The sequence below is a fragment of the Myxocyprinus asiaticus genome, chromosome 8, assembly GCF_019703515.2.
Source record: "Myxocyprinus asiaticus isolate MX2 ecotype Aquarium Trade chromosome 8, UBuf_Myxa_2, whole genome shotgun sequence".
Lineage (NCBI taxonomy): Eukaryota > Metazoa > Chordata > Actinopteri > Cypriniformes > Catostomidae > Myxocyprinus > Myxocyprinus asiaticus.
Genome location: NC_059351.1, coordinates 50,170,711 through 50,191,431, shown reverse-complemented (window position 1 = coordinate 50,191,431; position 20,721 = coordinate 50,170,711). Strand labels below are relative to the sequence as shown.

The window sequence follows — 20,721 nt, the reverse complement described above, 5'->3', positions numbered from 1 at the left end:
GAAAATGGATAGAAAAATCCTTTTGACTATGTTGTTGACGATCTAATGTTTTTTAAAAATGAAATAAAATGTATGAGATTCAAATAAGTTGATATTGTTATAATTCAAATGTGCTATTTTCTTTGACTATCTACTTTTAAGAATGTAATATAGGTTACAGTATAACGCCTTACTGTGACGGAATTACATGAGAACGTTCTTCTGCGCATGCGCAGCAAGCCAAGTCAATTCCGGGCGAAGATGCTGGTAGTAAGTGTGACCCAAACAGTTGTTTGGACTCTATGACATTTGGAATACTTGTTATTAAATAAACACCAGAAAATCAGCAACTCAAATCCAAGTTTATCGCGAAACAGTATAAACGGTGGCAGCGTCACATAAATTGCGTCATCAGTAGTATCCGCGCTCATTATTGTGTCTCGTGCATGAACAACCTGTTGTCCAGATCATTTTCATCATTCATCGTTGTGTGGGGATTTTTAGCATCATGTATCAACTATTTTACACGTGCAATCTCGTACAATTGACCACTTGTGCTTAATTTGAAAGCCAGAGGTGTGATTCAATGGTAAGCATTGTATGCATATCCAAATGTCACTGGTTAGAGATTAGAAATAATGCTTATGTCTAGCATAATGCCAGCTGCTTGCACAGAGTACAAGGATCAACAGAGCTTCTCTGCAATGAGTGAAGTCTGTTTGACTGATGTCTAACACTAGAGCTAGAAGCAACTCTGTAGCCTCAAGCATGCATGCCCTCATTGCAGTTTGTTCTAAGAAAATGCATGGAAAGTGTGTAACTTGTGTATGTTTTGTTCTTGGTGTATTTTGTAATGCGTAACAATGCATTTAAGGCTGAAGCTAACTGATCATGTTTGTTTTTCAGAGGATGTTGGGGTACATCTGGCAGTATTTCTATTCCTCTTGTCTGCGGTTCTGGGTGAAGTGGTTACTAAGGCTGGTTACGGGAACATGTGAACTACAGCGGATCTGTGCCCGATGCAAAGCTGGAGTGCTGAGGACATCACAAATAGGTGACAGACACCTACTCCTTCATTAAGATTTTTTCCACACTTTTTAGAATAGTAGTGAAGTCATCAAAGCTATGAAATGGAAGTATTGGAATGATGTTGTGTACCTATCATTGTTGCTTTTTTTTGTTTGTTATAGAGTATTCCCTGAAGTCGTCAAAAAGCAAGGTGTGCATCTTCGATATCTATGTGTAACTTAAATGCAATTCAGAGTTGGATTTTATATAACCTTTGTTTCATTGTCCTTAAACTGTTCAATCTATGCCACTAAAGCACTTTATTATCTGAATATTAGCTCAACATTGATATGGCCCAAATTCTTCACCCAAAGCTTAATGATCTGATTGATAAACGTCACTTTATGTAAACATCTATGAACTGTTTTCACGATTGTTGTTTTTGTTTGTGTTTCATCAGGTATTGCGAGCAGCTTTATCTCTGAAGGAGAACGAACTGGAAGACCATCTTGCACGGATCATTCGAGAAAAGAGAATCAAAGAGCTGAAAGATCCAACGTGAGCCTCTCTTGAAATTACAGTAAACTTTGTTCAGTTTGGGAAAATACATCTTGAAAATCAAGACATTTAAATAACAATTATAGTTTTCACAATAGGAGTTAGGCTGTCATTTTATACAGTTTATACAATAAAATTCTTACAGCGGTTACGACACTCGTATGACGTAATCGTATTACTATCGTCAGTTTTACTTAATCTTCCCATGTTTAAATTACTAAAAAAAGTTCATGTAACCAAAGGAGCTTAAATTAACTGAGTTGATTCAACTAAAATTGTCTTGTCAGCTTTACTTAATATATGTGTGTTGGGACAACATCAATATGTTTTGTTTGCTTTACTGAAACTGGGCAAAGGATTTCCAGTTTTCCGTATGCTTTGCGTGGGACTCGCCAGGGAGATTAAGTGTTATTTTCAGTGTCTTTGCGCAAGATGAATATAAAGGGGGGAAACTTGTTTGTGTTTAATATTTTGTTATGTTGAGATTTAGACACATTTCTGTTATGTTGTCGTTCTGGGGGTTACCATCATGGTGAAGAGTGGAGTTTGAGCTTAGGTTGAGGACCAATACATTTGTATTGTATTTAGCATGCTAATATTTACTGTCACTAGCTAGCATATTAATAAAAGAATTTCATTTGAGTTATTTTGACATGTTTAATTTAGTTGGGTTTACTTGATTCAGTTAGGTTCCCTCTACTAGAAGAATTTAAGTTGAAATTACATGGTAATTTTAATGTAAGAATTCATTTCAAACATGTGGATTATTGAATCAAGTACAGGCAAAGAGTTATTTTTCTGAGTGTCGGATGCCTTCTTTGGTGGGGCACTTTTATGTTTGGGGGGGGTGGCAGTGTTGATCGTTTCACTGTCAGTTTGTGTGTGTGGGGGGGTTCCAATGTTCGTTTCATTGTCAGTCAGGGCGGAGGCATCAGAAGTTTCTGTGGGGCCTCAAGCCAAATCTAGGAAGGAAGTGTACCCTCCCCCCGATCGCTTCCATAATTTACATAAATTACATCAGTTAAAACCGTAATGATGACACCATCTTTTTCTAGTTGTCTATGGCTTTGTTAATTGTTTTCATAGCCATCTTTCTATGATCGGTGTATTTGTTGTGGACATTCTTTTAAACAAGGTCTAACAGCAGTTTTACATCCCAGAAAAATGAATCATTGTTGAATCTGTACCTCTCTGTTACAGGTTTAAAGTTAATTTCCGCCAATGCCTGTTACAAATAAACGGATATAATGAGCTTTTTGAGGCAGTTGAGGAACTTCGAAAAGAGGTGTTTGACCCTGATAAGGAGGAACATGAGAACATGCTCCTGAAGGTGACTTTATTTTTATTTAATTTAATCTGATATCTAAATTGAGGTATTAAATTGACAGGAGACTAAACCAGAGTGATAGTTATACTACTATTCAAAAGTTTGGACACACTTAGGTTTCTTATGATCATAAAAACATTTGGATTTAAAGGCATAGGATTGAATTTTTTTAATTAGTTTTGTCGACAAAAATACATTTTGCCTATGTATGATATAATATTGTATCTTTGCCAGTTGTGGGACTTGTTAATGCCATCAGTCAAGTTAGAATCGAGAATCACTAAACAATGGGGCAACATCGGTTTCCAAGGTGATGACCCAAAGACAGATTTCAGAGGCATGGGCATGCTGGGCCTCACAAACCTTGTGTGAGTGTAATTATGCAAAAGTCAAATTTTTGTGTCATTGCTTTCCTATTGCATTTAAATTAAGATTTGTCTTTGTTTGCTCAGTTTTTTCAGTGAGAAATTCACAGATGAAGCCCGTCAGGTTCTGTCACATGCAAATCACCCCACACTTGGGTAAGTCTGACCTTCCTCTGCTGGTTTCCCAATAAATGTCGCTTGTGTTACTGGGGTCTCGGCAGTATGACCATATACAGTTGTGCTCAAAAGTTTGCATACCCTGGAAGAAATTGTGAAATTTTGGCATTGATTTTGAAAATATGACTGATCATGCAGAAAATTTAAGTTGACTTTTATTTAAGGATAGTGATCATATGAAGCCATTTATTATCACATAGTTGTTTGGCTCCTTTTTAAATCATAATGATAACAGAAATCACCCAAATGGCCCTGATCAAAAGTTTACATACCCTTGAATGTTTGGCCTTGTTACAGACACACAAGGTGACGCACACGGGTTTAAATGGCAATTAAAGGTTAATTTCCCACACCTGTGGCTTTTTAAATTGCAATTAGTGTCTGTGTATAAATAGTCAATGAGTTTGTTAGCTCTCACGTGGATGCACTGAGCAGGCTAGATACTGAGCCATGGGGAGCAGAAAAGAACTGTCAAAAGACCTGCGTAACAAGATAATGGAACTTTATAAAGATGGAAAAGGATATAAAAAGATATCCAAAGCCTTGGAAATGCCAGTCAGTACTGTTCAATCACTTATTAAGAAGTGGGAAATTCGGGGATCTCGTGATACCAAGCCAAGGTCAGGTAGACCAAGAAAGATTTCAGCCACAACTGCCAGAAGAATTGTTCGGGATACAAAGAAAAACCCACAGGTAATCTCAGGAGAAATAGAGGCTGCTCTGGAAAAAGACGGTGTGGTTGTTTCAAGGAGCACAATACGACGATACTTGAACAAAAATGAGCTGCATGGTCGAGTTGCCAGAAAGAAGCCTTTACTGCGCCAATGCCACAAAAAAGCCCGGTTACAATATGCCCGACAACACCTTGACACGCCTCACAGCTTCTGGCACACTGTAATTTGGAGTGACGAGACCAAAATAGAGCTTTATGGTCACAACCATAAGCGCTATGTTTGGAGAGGGGTCAACAAGGTCTATAGTGAAAAGAATACCATCCCCACTGTGAAGCATGGTGGTGGCTCACTGATGTTTTGGGGGTGTGTGAGCTCTAAAGGCACGGGGAATCTTGTGAAAACTGATGGCAAGATGAATGCAGAATGTTATCAGAAAATACTGGCAGACAATTTGCATTCTTCTGCACGAAAGCTGCGCATGGGACGCTCTTGGACTTTCCAGCACAACAATGACCCTAAGCACAAGGCCAAGTTGACCCTCCAGTGGTTACAGCAGAAAAAGGTGAAGGTTCTGGAGTGGCCATCACAGTCTCCTGACCTTAATATCATTGAGCCACTCTGGGGAGATCTCAAACGTGCGGTTCATGCAAGACGACCAAAGACTTTGCATGACCTGGAGGCATTTTGCAAAGATGAATGGGCAGCTATACCACCTGCAAGAATTTGGGGCCTCATAGACAACTATTACAAAAGACTGCACGCTGTCATTGATGCTAAAGGGGGCAATACACAGTATTAAGAACTAAGGGTATGAAGACTTTTGAACAGGGGTAATCATTTTTTTCTTTGTTGCCATGTTTTGTTTTATGATTGTGCCATTCTGTTATAACCTACAGTTGAATATGAATCCCATAAGAAATAAAAGAAATGTGTTTTGCCTTCTCACTCATGTTTTCTTTAAAAATGGTACATATATTACCAATTCTCCAAGGGTATGCAAACTTTTGAGCACAACTGTATAGTGTGTGATGGTAGAAATGTGTCAACCGTTGAGCGATTTTGCTGTACTGTTAATGCCGAGATATTTATTTACATGGCATTCAGTGGGCAGGACTATTTTGTTATTCGTACACTAAAGCAGCAAAGAAACATAGAGTTAAGAGTACAGAACAGGACGCCTCGAACAAGACAAAATTGTTATCAAGGGTTTTAATGCTAAGTAGAGTTTAGTTGTTTACAAATGACAAGCAATATTGTAACTTGTCTCATAGAATTCAGTTGATTTGTGGATATAACAGGAGGTGTAAAACATAAACCATTTTTGTTAAACTTCCAGCAAAAATAACTATATTGTGATATACACTGCCATTTCTCAGTGTTACTCTAATTCATAGTTTAAAATGGCACAAAATGTAGTTGTATAATGTGTGTTATGTGTCATTACAGGTATTCATATGCGATAGTGGGCATTAATCTGACTGAGATGGCATACAGCTTAATGAAGAGTGGCGCTTTGAAGCCTCATTTCTATAACAGCTTATCTACAAAACCCCAGCTGCTGCACTTCCATCAGTTCTACTGTGAGCAAGCAAACATTAAAAATGTTTAAACCATGGTCCAGTCGTATCTTCTTCAGGAGAGAGGTCTTATTGTACATACAAAAGTTTTAGGCACTTGTGAAAAATGTTGCATAGTGAAAATGTCTACAAAAATAATTTATCAATTAATGTCATACAAAGTCCAGTAAACATAAAAAAGCTAAATCAGTATTTAGTGTGACAACCTTTGCCTTCAAAACAGCCCCAATTCTCCTAGGTACACCTGGACAGTTTTTCTTGGTTGTTGGCAGATAGGATGTTCCAAGCTTCTTGGAGAACTTGCCACAGTTCTTCTATGTGTTTAGCTAGGGGCGTGGCCAGAAGGGTGGCATGGGGTGGCAGCTGCCACCCTAAAAATTAGCTATTCAATTCTATTTGTGAATGGAATGTTAAAATCTAAAATTGATATTTCCTGCTGATACACTAAAAGCAGAATATATAAATAACCGTTTTAAGACAAATGTTTTTGTGAAAAATATAAGATGCCTACGACTTTTGTACAGTACTGTATATCTGTGGACTGTGGTCTGATAATGAAGTACTTCAAACACAAATGCAGCATATCTGTGTTGTTCTTTGTCCATTGCTTAGTAAGCAAAAAGAAAAAAATAGATGGTGATTTGACTCGTTTTTCTGAGCAATATTAGACTAATTATTAGCATAGAAATATCTAAATGCAACCATTTGCGTTTAATATCAAGAACAAACCCATCAAAAACACGACCATTAAGACCTTTAAGATTTCTTCCATTGTGACATTATTTTCATTGAGAAAATCCCCTCAAATTCTCGTTACCGTAAAACAAAAAAAAGTCTGATTCTCTTTACTGTAATGTGAGAAAACAATTACATATTTAAACTGTGAATTATTGATTCATCATCATATTAGTTACTAAACTGCCTTTTAATTTCTGCTGATTTAAATCAAATAAAAAAATCATTCTATTACAGTATTTATTTTATTTTTTATAACAAAATACAGTATTATGGTAATGAGAATTGCTTTTATGAATACTGGGATTTACAAATAAATAAAAGAAAATCAAACCTAATTCTTGGTACTGTAATTCAGTTATTTTTAAATGTATTACAGCAAAAATACTCTTAATATTATTTATTAAAATAAAATTAATAAAAGCAGTAAAACTAATTTTACCATGAAGATAAATAATTTATAATCACATCATTAGGATTTTTTACATTGTGACATTTTCTTAAAAAAAAAAAAAAAAAAAAAATCCCTTAATTCTCTTTACTGTAATTTAAAAAAACAAAAAAAACAATTACATGTTTAAATTGTGAAATGTTTACACATCATGGTATTATTTGCTGTACTGCCTTCAATTTATGTGGTTTAAAAAAAAAATCATAGTATTGCAATTATTATTCAATACAAGAACAGTGTTATGGTAATGAGAGTCACCATTGAGAATACTGGGAATTACAAAAACAAACAAACAAGTAAAACCATTCAAATTTGACTAATTCTTGTTACTGTAATACAGTAATTGTTTATTTATTACTGTGAAATATATACAAATTAAGTTTAAAATGCTTCATTTTCTTTATGCAAAATATACATTTTTTATTTTTGGGTGAAAAAATGACGTGGACACATTTCAATCTTCACAGTTATGATCATCAAATTCTTCTATTTCCTGTTTGTAGGTTACCTGGCATACGAGTTTGATAAGTTCTGGTTGGAAGAGGAGCCAGAGAGCATCATGGAGTTCAATCGCTACAGGGAGAAGTTTCACGACAAGGTCAAAGGGCAACTTCAGGCACCAGACGTCACTCTTATCATGACTACGGACCCAAAAAAGTGATTCTAGCATTCCAACACTCCTTCAGGTAGAGGAATGAAGATCGAACGAAAAAGGAAACCTGAACAGTTGCTTTTGTTTTCTTTGTCACTTTCCATTGACTTCACATTAGTCTTTGAGTAGGGAAATGTACAATGTGCATTAAATGTTCAATAATAATTCCCCCCAAAAATACTGTATAAAATGTACATCAGAGGTTGATGGGGTTGAGCTGGTTGGTTAGCTACAGTTGAAGTCAGAAGTTTACATACACCTTAGCCAAATACATTTAAACTCAGTTTTTCACAATTCCTGACATTTAATCGTAGAAAACATTCCCTGTCTTAGGTCAGTTAGGATCACTACTTTATTTAAGAATATGAAATGTCAGAATAATAGTAGAGAGAATTATTTATTTCAGCTTTTCTTTCTTTCATCACATTCCTAGTGGGTCAGAAGTTTACATACACTTTGTTAGTATTTGGTAGCATTGCCTTTAAATTGTTTAACTTGGTCAAAATTTTTGGGTATCCTTCCACAAGCTTCTCACAATAAGTTGCTGGAATTTTGGCCCATTCCTCCAGACAGAACTGGTGTAACTGAGTCAGGTTTGTAGGCCGCCTTGCTCACACACACTTTTTCAGTTCTGCCCACAAATGTTCTATCGGATTGAGGTCAGCGCTTTGCGATGGCCACTCCAATATCTTGACTTTGTTGTCCTTAAGCCATTTTGCCACAACTTTGGAGGTATGCTTGTGGTTATTGTCCATTTGGAAGTCCCATTTGTGACCGAGCTTTAACTTCCTGGCTGATGTCTTGAGATGTTGCTTCAATAGATCCACATAATTTTCCTTCCTCATGATGCCATCTATTTTGTGAAGTGCACCAGTCCCTCCTGCAGCAAAGCACCCCCACAACATGATGCTGCCACCCCCATGCTTCACGGTTGGGATGGTGTTCTTCGGCTTGCAAGCCTCACCCTGTTTCCTCCAAACATAACGATGGTCATTATGGCCAAACAGTTCAATTTTTGTTTCATCAGACGAGAGGAAATCTCTCCAAAAAGTAAGACCTTTGTCCCCATGTGCACTTACATACTGTAGTCTGGCTTTTTTATGGTGGTTTTGGAGCAGTGGCTTCTTCCTTCCTGAGCAGCCTTTCAGGTTATGTCGATATAGGACTCGTTTTACTGTGGATATAGATACTTGTCTACCTGTTTCCTCCAGCATCTTCACAAGGTCCTTTGCTGTTGTTTTGGGATTGATTTGCACTTTTCAAACCAAAATACGTTCATCTCTAGGAGACAGAATGCATCTCTTTCCTGAGCGGTATGATGGCTGCGTGGTCCCATGGTGTTTATACTTTGACTGTTGTTTGTACAGATGAACGTGGTACCTTCAGGTATTTGGAAATTGCTCCCAAGGATGAACCAGACTTGTGGAGGTCTAAAAAATAATTTCTAAGGTCTTTGGTCTTTTGATTTTTCCATGATGTCAAGCAAAGAGGCACTGAGTTTGAAGGTAGGCCTTAAAATACATCCACAGGTACACCTCTAATTGACTCCAATTAGCCTATCAGAAACTAAATTAGGTTTGACATCATTTTCTTGAATTTTCCAAGCTGTTTAAAGGTACAGTTAACTTAGTATATGTAAACTTCTGACCTGCTGGAATTGTGATATAGTCAATTAAAAGTGAAACAATCTGTCTGTAAACAATGTTGGAAAAAATACTCGTGTCATAAACAAAGTAGATGTCCTAAACGACTTGCCAAAACTGTAGTTTGCTAATATGAAATCTGTGGAGTGGTTAAAAAAAAAAGAGTTTTAATGACTTCAACCTAAGTGTATGTAAACTTCTGAATTCAGCTGTACCTTTACATGGAAAGAGTTGTACAGTATCAAAGTTATCTGTTCTGTGAATATTGTTATTCAGACCTCAACTCGATTCCAAAGTACAGCATTTGTAAAATTATGCACAAATATTTATTTAACACTGTGTTGTTTTCTTATTTAAGCAGTGTTTGGTTTTGAAGATGTAACATTTTATTCCTGATGACATGAATAATTGTATAGTGTTGGATTAATACCTAATGTCGAAGAATACATTTATGTCATTACTTCATGCATATCATAAATATTGCAACTTGAATGGAAAAAATGGAATTTGCTTAAATATGACAGGGATAATTTTGAAATTAACCATTTATTATGAAAAAAATGTGGTGGATATTTTCCACATTCAGATTTTTTTAATTATTATTAAAATTACTTTTTATATTAGAATATTCTGTTAACCATTTGTCATGGGATTTATAAACTGTATATTATTAGCAGCAATTAATCTTAATATGTCACATGCACAAAGTATATATATATTTAATATTTACATTAGCCATAACAAAATAAGGGAAACTTGTTTAATATAGCTTTCCAGTACAAAGGCAATTATCAGTTTTGGGGGTATTACAGGGTATTGAGTATAGCAAATAGATGTCATAGTAAGTAGTTCTGTTTTAAACAAAGGACTAATTGATCAAAACACAAGAAAACATAAATATTACATAAAAATGATATACATTAAGGTATCACACGGGGATGAGGTACAGAGCATGCATTCAGTTCAATTTGTGCATTTTATGATAAGAAAATCAGTTGTTGTCCTGATCTGATTCTATGGTGCCTTGATCTTGCCATGGAGAAGAAAAAAATAACAGTAATTCTGACTTCATATTTTACAAATATGACTTTAAATCTCGCAATTACAAGGTTATTTCTTATAACTGCGACTTCATATCATGATTTTGACTTGTCATTGTTTTTCGCAATTGCGAAATTTGATCTCACAAAGTCTAAATTTGAAAATTGTAAAATATAAAGTCGCAACTATATCTCACATTTATGACTTTATATCTCTCAACTGCGCATTTATTTCTTCTAATTGCAAGTTGATATCTTTTTAATTGTGACTTTATACCTTGCCCTTGTGCCTTATTTGCAGTAATTGCAACTTTATACCTCACAATTGCCACTTCATATTCACAATATTGACTTTATTTCACTCAATTTAGTAATTTTGACATTGTTTCTCGCAATGGCAACTTTATATTTCGCAATGTTGAAAAAAAAAATGGTCAAATATAAAGTCACTACTATATCTCACACATTATATCTCACTATTGTAACTTATCTCGCAATTGCAACTTCATATTTCTCTCAATTTCGTAATTTCGACAATTTCTCGCAATTGCAAATTTATAGCTTGTAATGTTGAAAACTGAAATATAAAGTTGTAACTATATCTCAGAAATAGTCTCAATTCATCTCACAATTTCTCTCAATTTCGTAATTTTGACATTATTTCTCTCAAATGTAACTATTTTGCAATCGAAAAATTTAAAATGAGAAAATTTTAAGTTGCAACTATATTTCACACATTATATCTCACTATTATGACTTAACTTGCAATTGCGACTTCATATCTCAAAATTTTGTCTATTTCTCAATTTCATAATTATGACATCATTTCTCACAATTGCAACATTATATGCAATGTAAAAAACTGAAAATCGTGAATATAAAGTTGTAACAATATCTCAGAAATAAAGTCTCAACTGCTAGATATAAACACTCAATTACTATAAATAAAGTCACAATTGTGAAATAAAAAGTCTGAATCGCCTTCTATGTTTTATTCAATGGCGGGATGTGGCTTCCATCCTATTCTGAGTTGTTGCTTCTATTCTTAAAGCATCCTGTGGGGTTGGCTAGTGAACTCCCAAATCTGAATGAATTGTTTGGAATCCGCTGTCTGATCTTCATCTCCAGTTTTCATCACGCTGTCAGAGGTTTTTTAAAATGGCTGCTCTCTGTGAATCTGTTGGTTGGAAAGGCGGGACTTAGTTTAGTCTCTATGTGGTCACTTCGATTCTGTTCCTGGACATCATCATGGCTCTCTTAAGCTGCTCGAAGGACACAAACATCACCATGTTCCAGGAGCCCAGCTGCAGGAAAGACGGAACGAAGCTAAACGACAGAGAAGTTTCATCTGTTAGTCAGAAACAGAATGTGTTACAATATTTTCTGAACTAAAAAAGTAATTATATTACAGTAATTAATTACTTGGTAAATAGATTACACCCAACACTGATCAAGTCAACATTCAAAGTTTGTCTTGAGGAAGTTTTCCTTTCTAGTTTTGAATTTATTGTGCTCCACTTTATCTTATAAAGTGTTCAACCAACTTTTATTACGAGTACCCAGATGATGTACTTCTGATACTTAAAAAACAAAGTGTGGAATGTTGGACACTTGCTAAGCAGAAGTGCCCAAGTTACCTGGCCGCAATACTGGACTGACTAAAGCAATTGTAATTAATGGTGAATGTGACTAGTGAAGCTTCAGCGCTTTGTGAGTAGCAAATGTGGGTTGAATGCATAACCATCACCCCACAATATGTGAATATGTACATTATTTAAGCAATAAGTGTTGAACTGACTTTGGCTAACAAGCTAAAGCTAGTGGCAATGCATCACATGCTTTTTAAGCATCACTTCCGTCAGCTGAAAAATGGCGATGATTCCATTCGGGATTTTAATACACTTTGAAAATTCATACACTACATGGTTGAGTGTATAGTGTAAGTGCGCAGTGCGTCATTTGGTACACAGCTTTGGTCTTCTTTTTTGAACCGAAATAGTTAGCGAAGTGCTGCTGTTTATCATTATATTTCGATTCATTTACACTAAATAGAGTGTTTTCTAGTATATTAGTGTATATTAAGTATAAATGTATGTTCAATTTAATGTTGTAACCCTATTTAACCCTAACAAAAATTAAGCATGAGTTTATTAGAGTAATACTGCAGTAACCATGACTGTAGAAACTGTGGTTAATTTTGTGGTTATTGTGGTTAAGGTATACCATTAATCTATGGTTACCGTTGTAAAACCATGTTAATTTTCCTAAGGGAATGTCATATTATTAAATACATAGTATAACTATCAGGTGATTTTACTGAATTCTGTTTCAAAGTAGCTTCCCCAACACTGATTGAAACCAATTGTTGAGTCGACTCTCCCAATGGTTGAGTCAACTCTCTTTGTACGACGCACAGATTTACTCCCCACATAGACCATTCCAAATTGTTCACTTTTGAGGTCCAGTTAGGATACTGACTAACAAGGTAGTTGCCTATGAAGGCCGTAGACAGCAAGGCATCTCACAGGGTTTTGAAACAGAGCCTAAGTCTAGCCAGAGTTACTGAAGCTGTCCTAAAGTCAAACAGCACACAGACATTTCCATAAGCCTCTGAGGCCCTCTTGTTGAAAGATCTGTCTGTAGGCCTGTGTGGTTCCACTGTAGCGCCGTCCCACACCCTGCAAGTTCATCTGGGCCTGGAAATGCACCTTCACCACGTCTGTGGGCTGGGCTACAGAAACGGCCATGGCCCCTGTGGTGCAACCAGATAAGATCCTGATGCCCACGTTGGGACCAATGTAAAAAAAACTGGTCCTTAGTTCTGTTTCATTTACAGTAAGTATTAACATACTGCAGTCTCAGATGTTTCTTATCAAATTCCGTAGGGAAAAAAAGGATGAGACATGTTTGAGTTCCTTTTGAGATCTCTGATTTTTGATTGCAGACTTCGGCATTTTTACAAATCTGAGTACATTCTGAGACATTGTTGAGATCTTTTTTGAAACTCTAGAGGAGACTTGTGAGATTGCTAGGATCTCTGATAAATTTAAGCACAGTTTAAGACATTGTTAAGATCTAATCTGAAACTCTAAAAGAGACACTCACAAAGAGTGAGATTACTGGGGTCATCCTTTTTCTCAGGAGAAACAGCTGAGCAAAAGATTATTTAAGCAAGTCTCTTGTTTTTAACTCACTGTCTTTGCCCCTTGTGTAGTAGCTCTTGACGCTGTCATAGAGGCCGATTCGTATAGAAGCAAATGCCATCTGTCTCTGAAGTCCAGCTACTAAACCACTGTACAGTGAGCGCGGCCCCTCCGTTCTCACCATAGTGCTGATGGTACCAAACACCCCTCTATAACGGATGCCCTTCGCTACTCCCGTTACTGCTTTCTCTCCCTGGATCTAGAAGAACAGAAAGATTTTACTGCCTGATGTCATAGGAGAACCTTTTTTAATGGCTCTTTTGAAAATGCATTGATGCTTCAATGAACCCAGTAGGGATTCACTTTTCATCTGTTCTGATGTTACTTAGACAAAGCTGCAGAAATCACACAAAGTCCACCCTCGAACAGAGAGGCATTTTCCAAAACATCCCAAATCTAGATAAACAACATTGGTATTTCAACTCAGTGAACACAAAGCTGCAGAAATCACAATGTGATGTTTGAATTATTTCAAGATATTGCAGTGTTTAAGTACATATTAACATGTGCAACATCAACAATCCAAATCACTTATGCATATACAGTATATACATATTACACACACAGAAGGATAGAATAGTGAGGCTTGAAATGAAGCATGCAGATGCATTGAAGAAGGAAAACAAAGCACTCAGCCAATAGGAAAGCTGGGGAAAGTCAAGTAAAGTCTGAAAGTTGATTGGTCTTATGGCAGGGTGGGGTAGAGTACAGAATGGGACAAATTACAAAAATATAAAAGTTTCTGTTTAACAGATGGGAGACAACATGCTGGAGTTTTAGTTCATTGCAGGATTTGATCTTAAAGACATTTTCTAAGTAGGCTACTGTGAAGTTCATGCTTGCCCTCGAGAAAAAGTAACGCATTACACAAAATGTTCCTAAATATGTATGTTCTGCTTTTTAATACTCCTGTTAAACTCGTTCTTCCTTTGAAGTGCTCATTGTAGCAACATGGTAACTTTGCATGCTGAAAAACACGTGCACCATAATTTCCTAGAAGATGCGTCGCCTAAGAATTCTTCTAAACTGCCCCATTTTAGAAGTAAAAAACATTAAGACCCTAATACAAAGAACAGTTTCACCATAAAAGGGTTCTTTAGGTGAGAAATGTTCTAAATTGAACCATTAATATAGTCATATCTAAAGCACCGTTCTTTTTTAAAAGTGTACAATAAACCATGACCAAGGCTGGGAAACAATGAGTGCGTTTATATGCACAAAATACGCTGATAACTTCTAAAAAAAAAAGCTATGTAGCGTTCTGTCGTGCTACAACTCTACCTTAAATTAGTACTTCCCCAACAATCCAATGTAACATTTGTTGGTCAATCAACTATGAATACTTCAGCCTCTGTGTGCAATCTCCTGGCTTTTTTGATGGTGTGATCTGATTGCACTCAAAAGCCTAGAACTAAATGTTTTCTATGATCTGGTCTACGACCGCTCTAATGTTGATCTAAGCTGATCATTGGGATGCAAAGGAGAGGCAGTATAGTGACGTTTGCGACTGAAGTTCATGGAGGTGCTGGCTTTCACCTTATGCAACAAAGCCCAAACAAAAGCCAACAGCTGCAAATGCAACATTATCTTTGATAAAGCATCTAATTACTGTCTCATAACAGGCCATTTACCCACAAGTGAAATTTATCATGGATTGATTGAGATCAGCAGAGTGATTACAAAAGCTTTTTTCATACTGCAGCCAAGTTGAAAAGTTAGTATGCCAAAATGAAATCACATTTTGTTTTGCCAAAGCAAAGCTCGAAATTTCTGCTGCTGAAATCAGTCTGTGCTTGTCAAAATTCGAATCACTGCTCCCAGTGGCCGAAGCTGGAAGTGTTGCATGGATGGGCATGTGTGAGTTCCAGATTCTGGATAAAATGTCCACAGAGTGGCGCCAAAAGAGAGTTATATTTTTTGTTGTAAATGATGTAATACAGTCAACAGGAATGCATATTTTATAAACATATTTTATTTTATTAACCTAACCCAAACCCCAACTCTAATCCTAACCATCAGTGGAGTAAAAATCTGGCGAAGCTCGTCTATATGGGCAGTAGGGCAGAGCCACACTTAAATATTGATCCACTTGAAAACATAGAGTCATACAATAAACTGCTTAGTGTAATTTGTTAACCGGTGAATGTGTTCAAAATGCTGATGCATATGTTTTTAAAAACAGGCACAGTATTCTGTCTGTGTAGCTAATCTATGACATAATACTTGGATCAAGTACAAAAGATACAATGCTTAAGATAACCAAACAATACTTGATAGGTGAATGGATAACCTGATAAACAGATACTTTATGAACTCATTAATGAAGGGAAAGTGCTTTAGCAACCAGTAAATATGTTCAAGTAAGCAACTGGGTTTATTTAATCAGGAATTGGAGTCATTCTAAGAAAAAAAAAAAGGTGTCAAGCAGTTTTCGAGGAACAGAGAAACGATAGACATAGGATTCTTTGACTGAGACAGTGTGGTATCATCATTTGAGAGCCAAAATGACCAAAGAACAACAGCATCTGATTGGACGGCTCCGCTCACACCTCCCATACGTATACTATGGGAAGAGAGGGAGGCATAGGGAGTGAGAAAAAAAGTGAATGTGTCAACATTTCATCGAGGAATCAGTTTCAGTGAAGCTGTCAATCCTTAAAGATGTATAACAGTGTTTTAATACATTTATTGTGTATTCAAATATATGCAAATAGTAGCAGTGGATAGCTTTACTGGCCTAGTCCAGTTCCACCTCTAAGTCCAGCCGCACCCCAGCTCAGGTCCAGTCCATCCCCAACTCACTCATACAACTTGGTAGCACTAGTTCAGTGAGCACTACTGTGGACAGATCAGACGAACTTTGAGACGTGTGTAAAATATTTCCATAGACCTATCTCGCAATCTAGACATGAATGTTAATGTTAGTTATTTCTGAGTCCCTGAAATGTTAATCGTGCATAGGTTAGCATTAGCGTCAAATAAATGAGACAATAAACCTGAACAAGTGTGCAGATTTGTCTTGAACATTGAGAGGGTTGCAGCATGAAGCATTTACATGTTTCCATTGATAATGGAATAAATATTTGGGGGATGTGTTTACTTGTTTTGATTATTGGCGAACACCATGCTTTATGAAGGTGAAGTGGATGAAGATGAAATCCGGGCTCCCTTCCTTTTTTACTCTTGAGAGACTAGAGGACATGGAGTTTTTCATGCAGGAAATCCATGATAAGAGACATTACTGTGTCTTGCCTGCACAACCCTCACCTGTAACAAAGTCAGTAGTGGGGTAGATCTGTGTAAGTATTGTTTGTAGTAGTTTTAGGTTTTGTAAAATGTCTTTGTTTTTAACCCATTCAAATTGTGTACTTGAAACTTAATATACTAAAATGAAATTTAGTATCTTGTACATTTTTTCCTAGATTGAAGATTGTTAGCTGCACATTTAGCTAATCAAGGTTAATTGAAATCTAATCCAGCAACACTTGGAGGACAGTGGTGTATGCGACTAACAAATTAAGTAACACTTCCAGTTTACACTCAAATGTTGCTGGAGTGATTACCTCGCTACCAGTCTCAGAGTGTCAGAGCACACTTGTCCTCTTGTTGTTTCTTTTGTGTGGCAAAGTCACATGGCTGGTTTCAGACTACTGGATGGGTTACTCATTACCATTTGATTAAGATGGCATAATGCATTAGCCTATCACATGAACGCTGAGTCCATCCAAAATTATATTCACTAGGTCTTGACAAACTAGGTCCAGACTTGCATTAGTGAGAGGGGTGGCACTTTACTAGGTCCACGGAGGTGGAGCTAGACTAGGTCAAGCTCCACCCATTTGGCTCTGCAGTGAGCACCACTTGGAAAATCTTGCCATTCTGCTGGGGTCTGTGTGGAAATCTTCACACTGTTCATATTAAAGCACACTTACACAGTTCAACACTGAGAATTAGACCAGAAATTCAGCAGTAGTGTAAAAAGATGTGTTCAAGTTTTTCTTTTTAAAGCCAAAAAAAAAAAAAAAAAAATCCCATGTTCTATAGCTAGCTACGTAGCTATGCAAGATGAACTTCTAACATCTACCATAAAATTAAAAAAGTATAAATGTAGGTACTTTAAACACCTCCGTTGTCTTTAACCACTTTAAAATAGTTTGACCTCTTGAGCAGTCTTAACCTCGACTGTAACCAACAATTAAAATTCATACCAAAAGAGTACATTTTTTTATTTTGTCAAACGGGAGTTTATCAGTGAACACCTTCACATATAAGGACATGTAAGCACCTTGAACGTTTTTCCTTTTATCGGGGTCTAAATGGTTTAAGCAAAAAATGAGAAATTTTTTGCCGCTTACCCCAATTTTGCGTTGCATGACAACCCCTTTACTGGCACTCTTACTGGCGCGCAAGTGTTGTTTTGAAATCAAAAGCAGAGAATAATCTGATGATTTCAAATGTCATGTAAATGTGGTTTACTTGCGTTGGCTGATTTTTAATAAACTGATTTTGAGTAGTTATCAGCGTATTGGTGTGCATGTAAACGTATGCAATGATTGGATTTTAGAATTAACTTGATTAAGTAAAGTTTGTCAAGACGAACTTTGATGTTGGCTCATAAATCCTTGTCTGAAAGTCTAAACTAGTTTTAAAAGTTTGAAGTTTGGCTGTTTGTCTTACACCCTGTTTACACCGGACGCAAGCGGCGTGTTGCATCAACAGCAAATACAGTAGATCCCATTATAATCAATGACACACTGGAAGCATCCGCTGTGGCGCGCCGATAGTAAACGGATGTCCCATTCCTTTTTGCACTGCACGTGTTGGCGCTACTACTGCCCACATGATGAATAAACAGTTTAGAACGTTCTTTGTATGTATAACCAACTAGCTAGATAGACAGTCAGATAAACCATCAGAGAGAGAGAGAGCTTTTGTGGGTTTGTTTACATTTGAAATTTTGATTTGGAGTTTGAATTAAGGAGCATTCCGTTGGCCTATTTTCCGCTGTGCAAACACCATAAGTCCGATGAGTTAGAAAAGACATGGCAAACTATTCCAGAACAGTCTGAAGGTCTGTACCAAGTTTGTTGGATGTTGATGGGGTCTTTCATAAAGTATTCAGACCCCTTAATATTTTTTTTTAAAGGTTGCAGCCTTATGCTAAAATGCTTTTACATTTTTTTTCACATCAATCTACAGTCCATACCCCATAATGACAAAGCAAAAACCAGATTTTTGATAACATTTTATTAAAAGTTAAAAAGAAAAAACTGAAATATCACATTGACATAAATATTCAGACCCTTAAGTCAGTACTTATTTGAAGCATCTCTGGCAGGGATTACAGCCTCAAGTCTTTTTGGGTATGATGCGACAAGCTTTGCACACCTGGATTTGGGAATTTTCTAACATTCTTCTATTGGGTTCCTCTCGAGCTCTGTCAGGTTAGATGGGGACTGTCGGTGGACAGCCATTTTCAGGTCTCTCCAGAGATGTGCGATGAAATCCGGGCTCTGGTTGGGCCACTCAAGGACATTCACAGAGTTGTCCTTAAGCCACTCTTGCATTGTCTTGTCTGTGTGCATCGGGTCATTGTCCTGTTGGAAGGTGAACCTTCAGCCCAGTCTGAGTCCTGAGCACTCTGGACCAGGTTTTCATTAAGGATATCTCTGTATTTGTCTGTGTTCAGCTTTCCTTCATCCCTGACCAGTCCCCCAGTCCCTGCCGCTGAAAAACACCCCCACAGCATGATGCTGTCACCACCATGCTTCACCGTTGGGATGGTATTGCGCAGGTGATGAGCGGTGCCTGGTTTCCTCCAGACATGACGCTTTGAATTGAGGCCAAAGAGTTCAATCTTCGTTTAATTAGACCAGAGAATCTTGTTTCTCACAGTCTGAGAGTCCTTTAGGTGTTTTTTGTGTCTTGCACTGAGGAGAGGTTTCCATCTGGCCACTCTGCCATAAAGCCCAGATTGGTGGAGTGTTGCAGTGATGGTTGTCCTTCTGCAAGTTTCTCCCATCTCCACACATGATCTCTGGAGCTCCACCAGAGTGACCATCAGGTTCTTGGTCACCTCTCTTACCTAAGGCCCTTCTCTCTTGATTGCTCAGTTTGGCCGGGCAGCCAGCTCTAGAAAGAGTCCTGGTTGTTCCAAACTTCTTCCATTTAAGAATTATGGAGGCCACTGTGCACTTGGGAACCTTCAATGCAGCTGAAATTTTTTTGTAGCCTTCCCCAGATCTGTGCCTCAACACAATCCTGTCTCTGATCTCTGCAGGCAGTTCCTTTGACCTCATGGCTTGGTTTTTGCTCTGATATGCATTTTCAGCTGTGAGACCTTATATAGACAGGTGTGTGCTTTTGCAAATCATGTCCAATCAATTGAATTTGCACAAGTGGACTCTAATAAAAGTGTAGAAACATCTCAAAGATGATTCAGAGAAATGGGATGCACCTGAGCTCAATTTCCCGTGTCATAGCAAAGGGTCTGAATACTTATGTCAACGTGATATTTCAGTTTTTTCTTTTTAATACATTTGCAAAGTTATCAAAAATCTGGTTTTTACTTTGCTATTATGGGGTATGGAGTGTAGATTGATGTGATAAAAATTTAATAATTTAAACATTTTAGCATAAGGCTGCAAAATGTTCAATCTTCCAGAAAACAAAATGTGAAAAAATGAAGGGGTCTGAATAATTTATGAATGCACTGTAGCTTGAAAGCTCTAGGAGGAGTCTAAAAATTCTAGAAATTTTGGTTTTGAGATTTAAAAAAAACCCTAAACCAAGTTTGTAGGCCGACAAGCCAACATTTTAACGACTTAAGTTTCAGTCTGTTCATCATAGTATGGCTTGAAAAGGCTTGGAATATAGCGAACGAGACGCATTAAATACTTTACGGTGGGTTTATGGTGTTTTATTTTACAGCCCCAAATCACTACCCACATTCATTATACGGCAAACAGCAGTGTGAGGATTTTTCACATTTCTCTTTTTGTGTTTCACGGAAGAAATTAAGTTATATGGGTTTGGAGCAATATTAGGATGAGAAAATAATGACTGAATTTTCATTTTTTAGTGATTTCTTTAAGTTCGGCTAAATCTGCCACATTTTGACTTGCAACCCTGTTAACCATTCTGATGTGTTTTTTTTATTTTGTTATTAGAACCTTCAGTTTCATTAATATTTTCCAAATTGATGTTTATTTAATGCTTATTTCTTGAAAAACTATTTAGACATGTTCCAAACTGTATTTAGTACACTATTCGTGGAAAGTGCCAAGAAGCAAATGAATTCCAATAAAGAACAAATCAAACAAACATGACGAG

General features: G+C 36.9%; 2 protein-coding genes across 3 annotated transcripts; one reads left to right on the top strand and one right to left on the bottom strand.

Moving 5' to 3' along the window:
* Positions 1-224: 224 nt before the first annotated feature.
* LOC127445083 (ELMO domain-containing protein 2-like) lies at positions 225-11,402 on the top strand. 2 transcript variants are annotated; one of them, XM_051704846.1, is made up of 9 exons: positions 225-249; positions 886-1,033; positions 1,170-1,198; positions 1,448-1,545; positions 2,746-2,875; positions 3,107-3,240; positions 3,325-3,393; positions 5,535-5,668; positions 7,355-11,402. In XM_051704846.1, the coding sequence occupies exons 1-9, from the start codon at positions 241-243 to the stop codon at positions 7,510-7,512; spliced, it is 909 nt and encodes a 302-aa protein (XP_051560806.1). In that variant the 5' UTR covers positions 225-240; the 3' UTR covers positions 7,513-11,402. The 2 variants fall into 2 exon arrangements, with proteins under 2 accessions (XP_051560806.1, XP_051560807.1); XM_051704847.1 differs by having other exon boundaries at positions 230-568.
* Positions 11,398-18,863, bottom strand: LOC127444799 (mitochondrial uncoupling protein 2-like). Its single transcript, XM_051704342.1, has 5 exons — positions 18,800-18,863; positions 15,939-15,952; positions 13,378-13,588; positions 12,783-12,977; positions 11,398-11,534 (listed from the first exon to the last, which is right to left on the bottom strand). The coding sequence occupies exons 1-5, from the start codon at positions 18,861-18,863 to the stop codon at positions 11,398-11,400; spliced, it is 621 nt and encodes a 206-aa protein (XP_051560302.1).
* Positions 18,864-20,721: the final 1,858 nt, after the last annotated feature.

Bases quoted from the DNA above. Each gene is read 5' to 3' on its own strand.
- LOC127445083 (XM_051704846.1), top strand. The intron at 2,876-3,106 runs GTGACTTTATTT...TATCTTTGCCAG, and splicing joins ATGAGAACATGCTCCTGAAG to TTGTGGGACTTGTTAATGCC. The intron at 3,241-3,324 runs GTGAGTGTAATT...TTGTTTGCTCAG, and splicing joins CTGGGCCTCACAAACCTTGT to TTTTTTCAGTGAGAAATTCA.
- LOC127444799 (XM_051704342.1), bottom strand. From the start codon at position 18,863: ATGGCTGTCCACCGACAGTCCCCATCTAACCTGACAGAGCTCGAGAGG. The intron at 12,978-13,377 runs AGTTAAAAACAA...TTTACATTGGTC, and splicing joins CACAAGGGGCAAAGACAGTG to CCAACGTGGGCATCAGGATC. The intron at 11,535-12,782 runs GTCTGTGTGCTG...TCTGACTAACAG, and splicing joins CCTCAGAGGCTTATGGAAAT to ATGAAACTTCTCTGTCGTTT.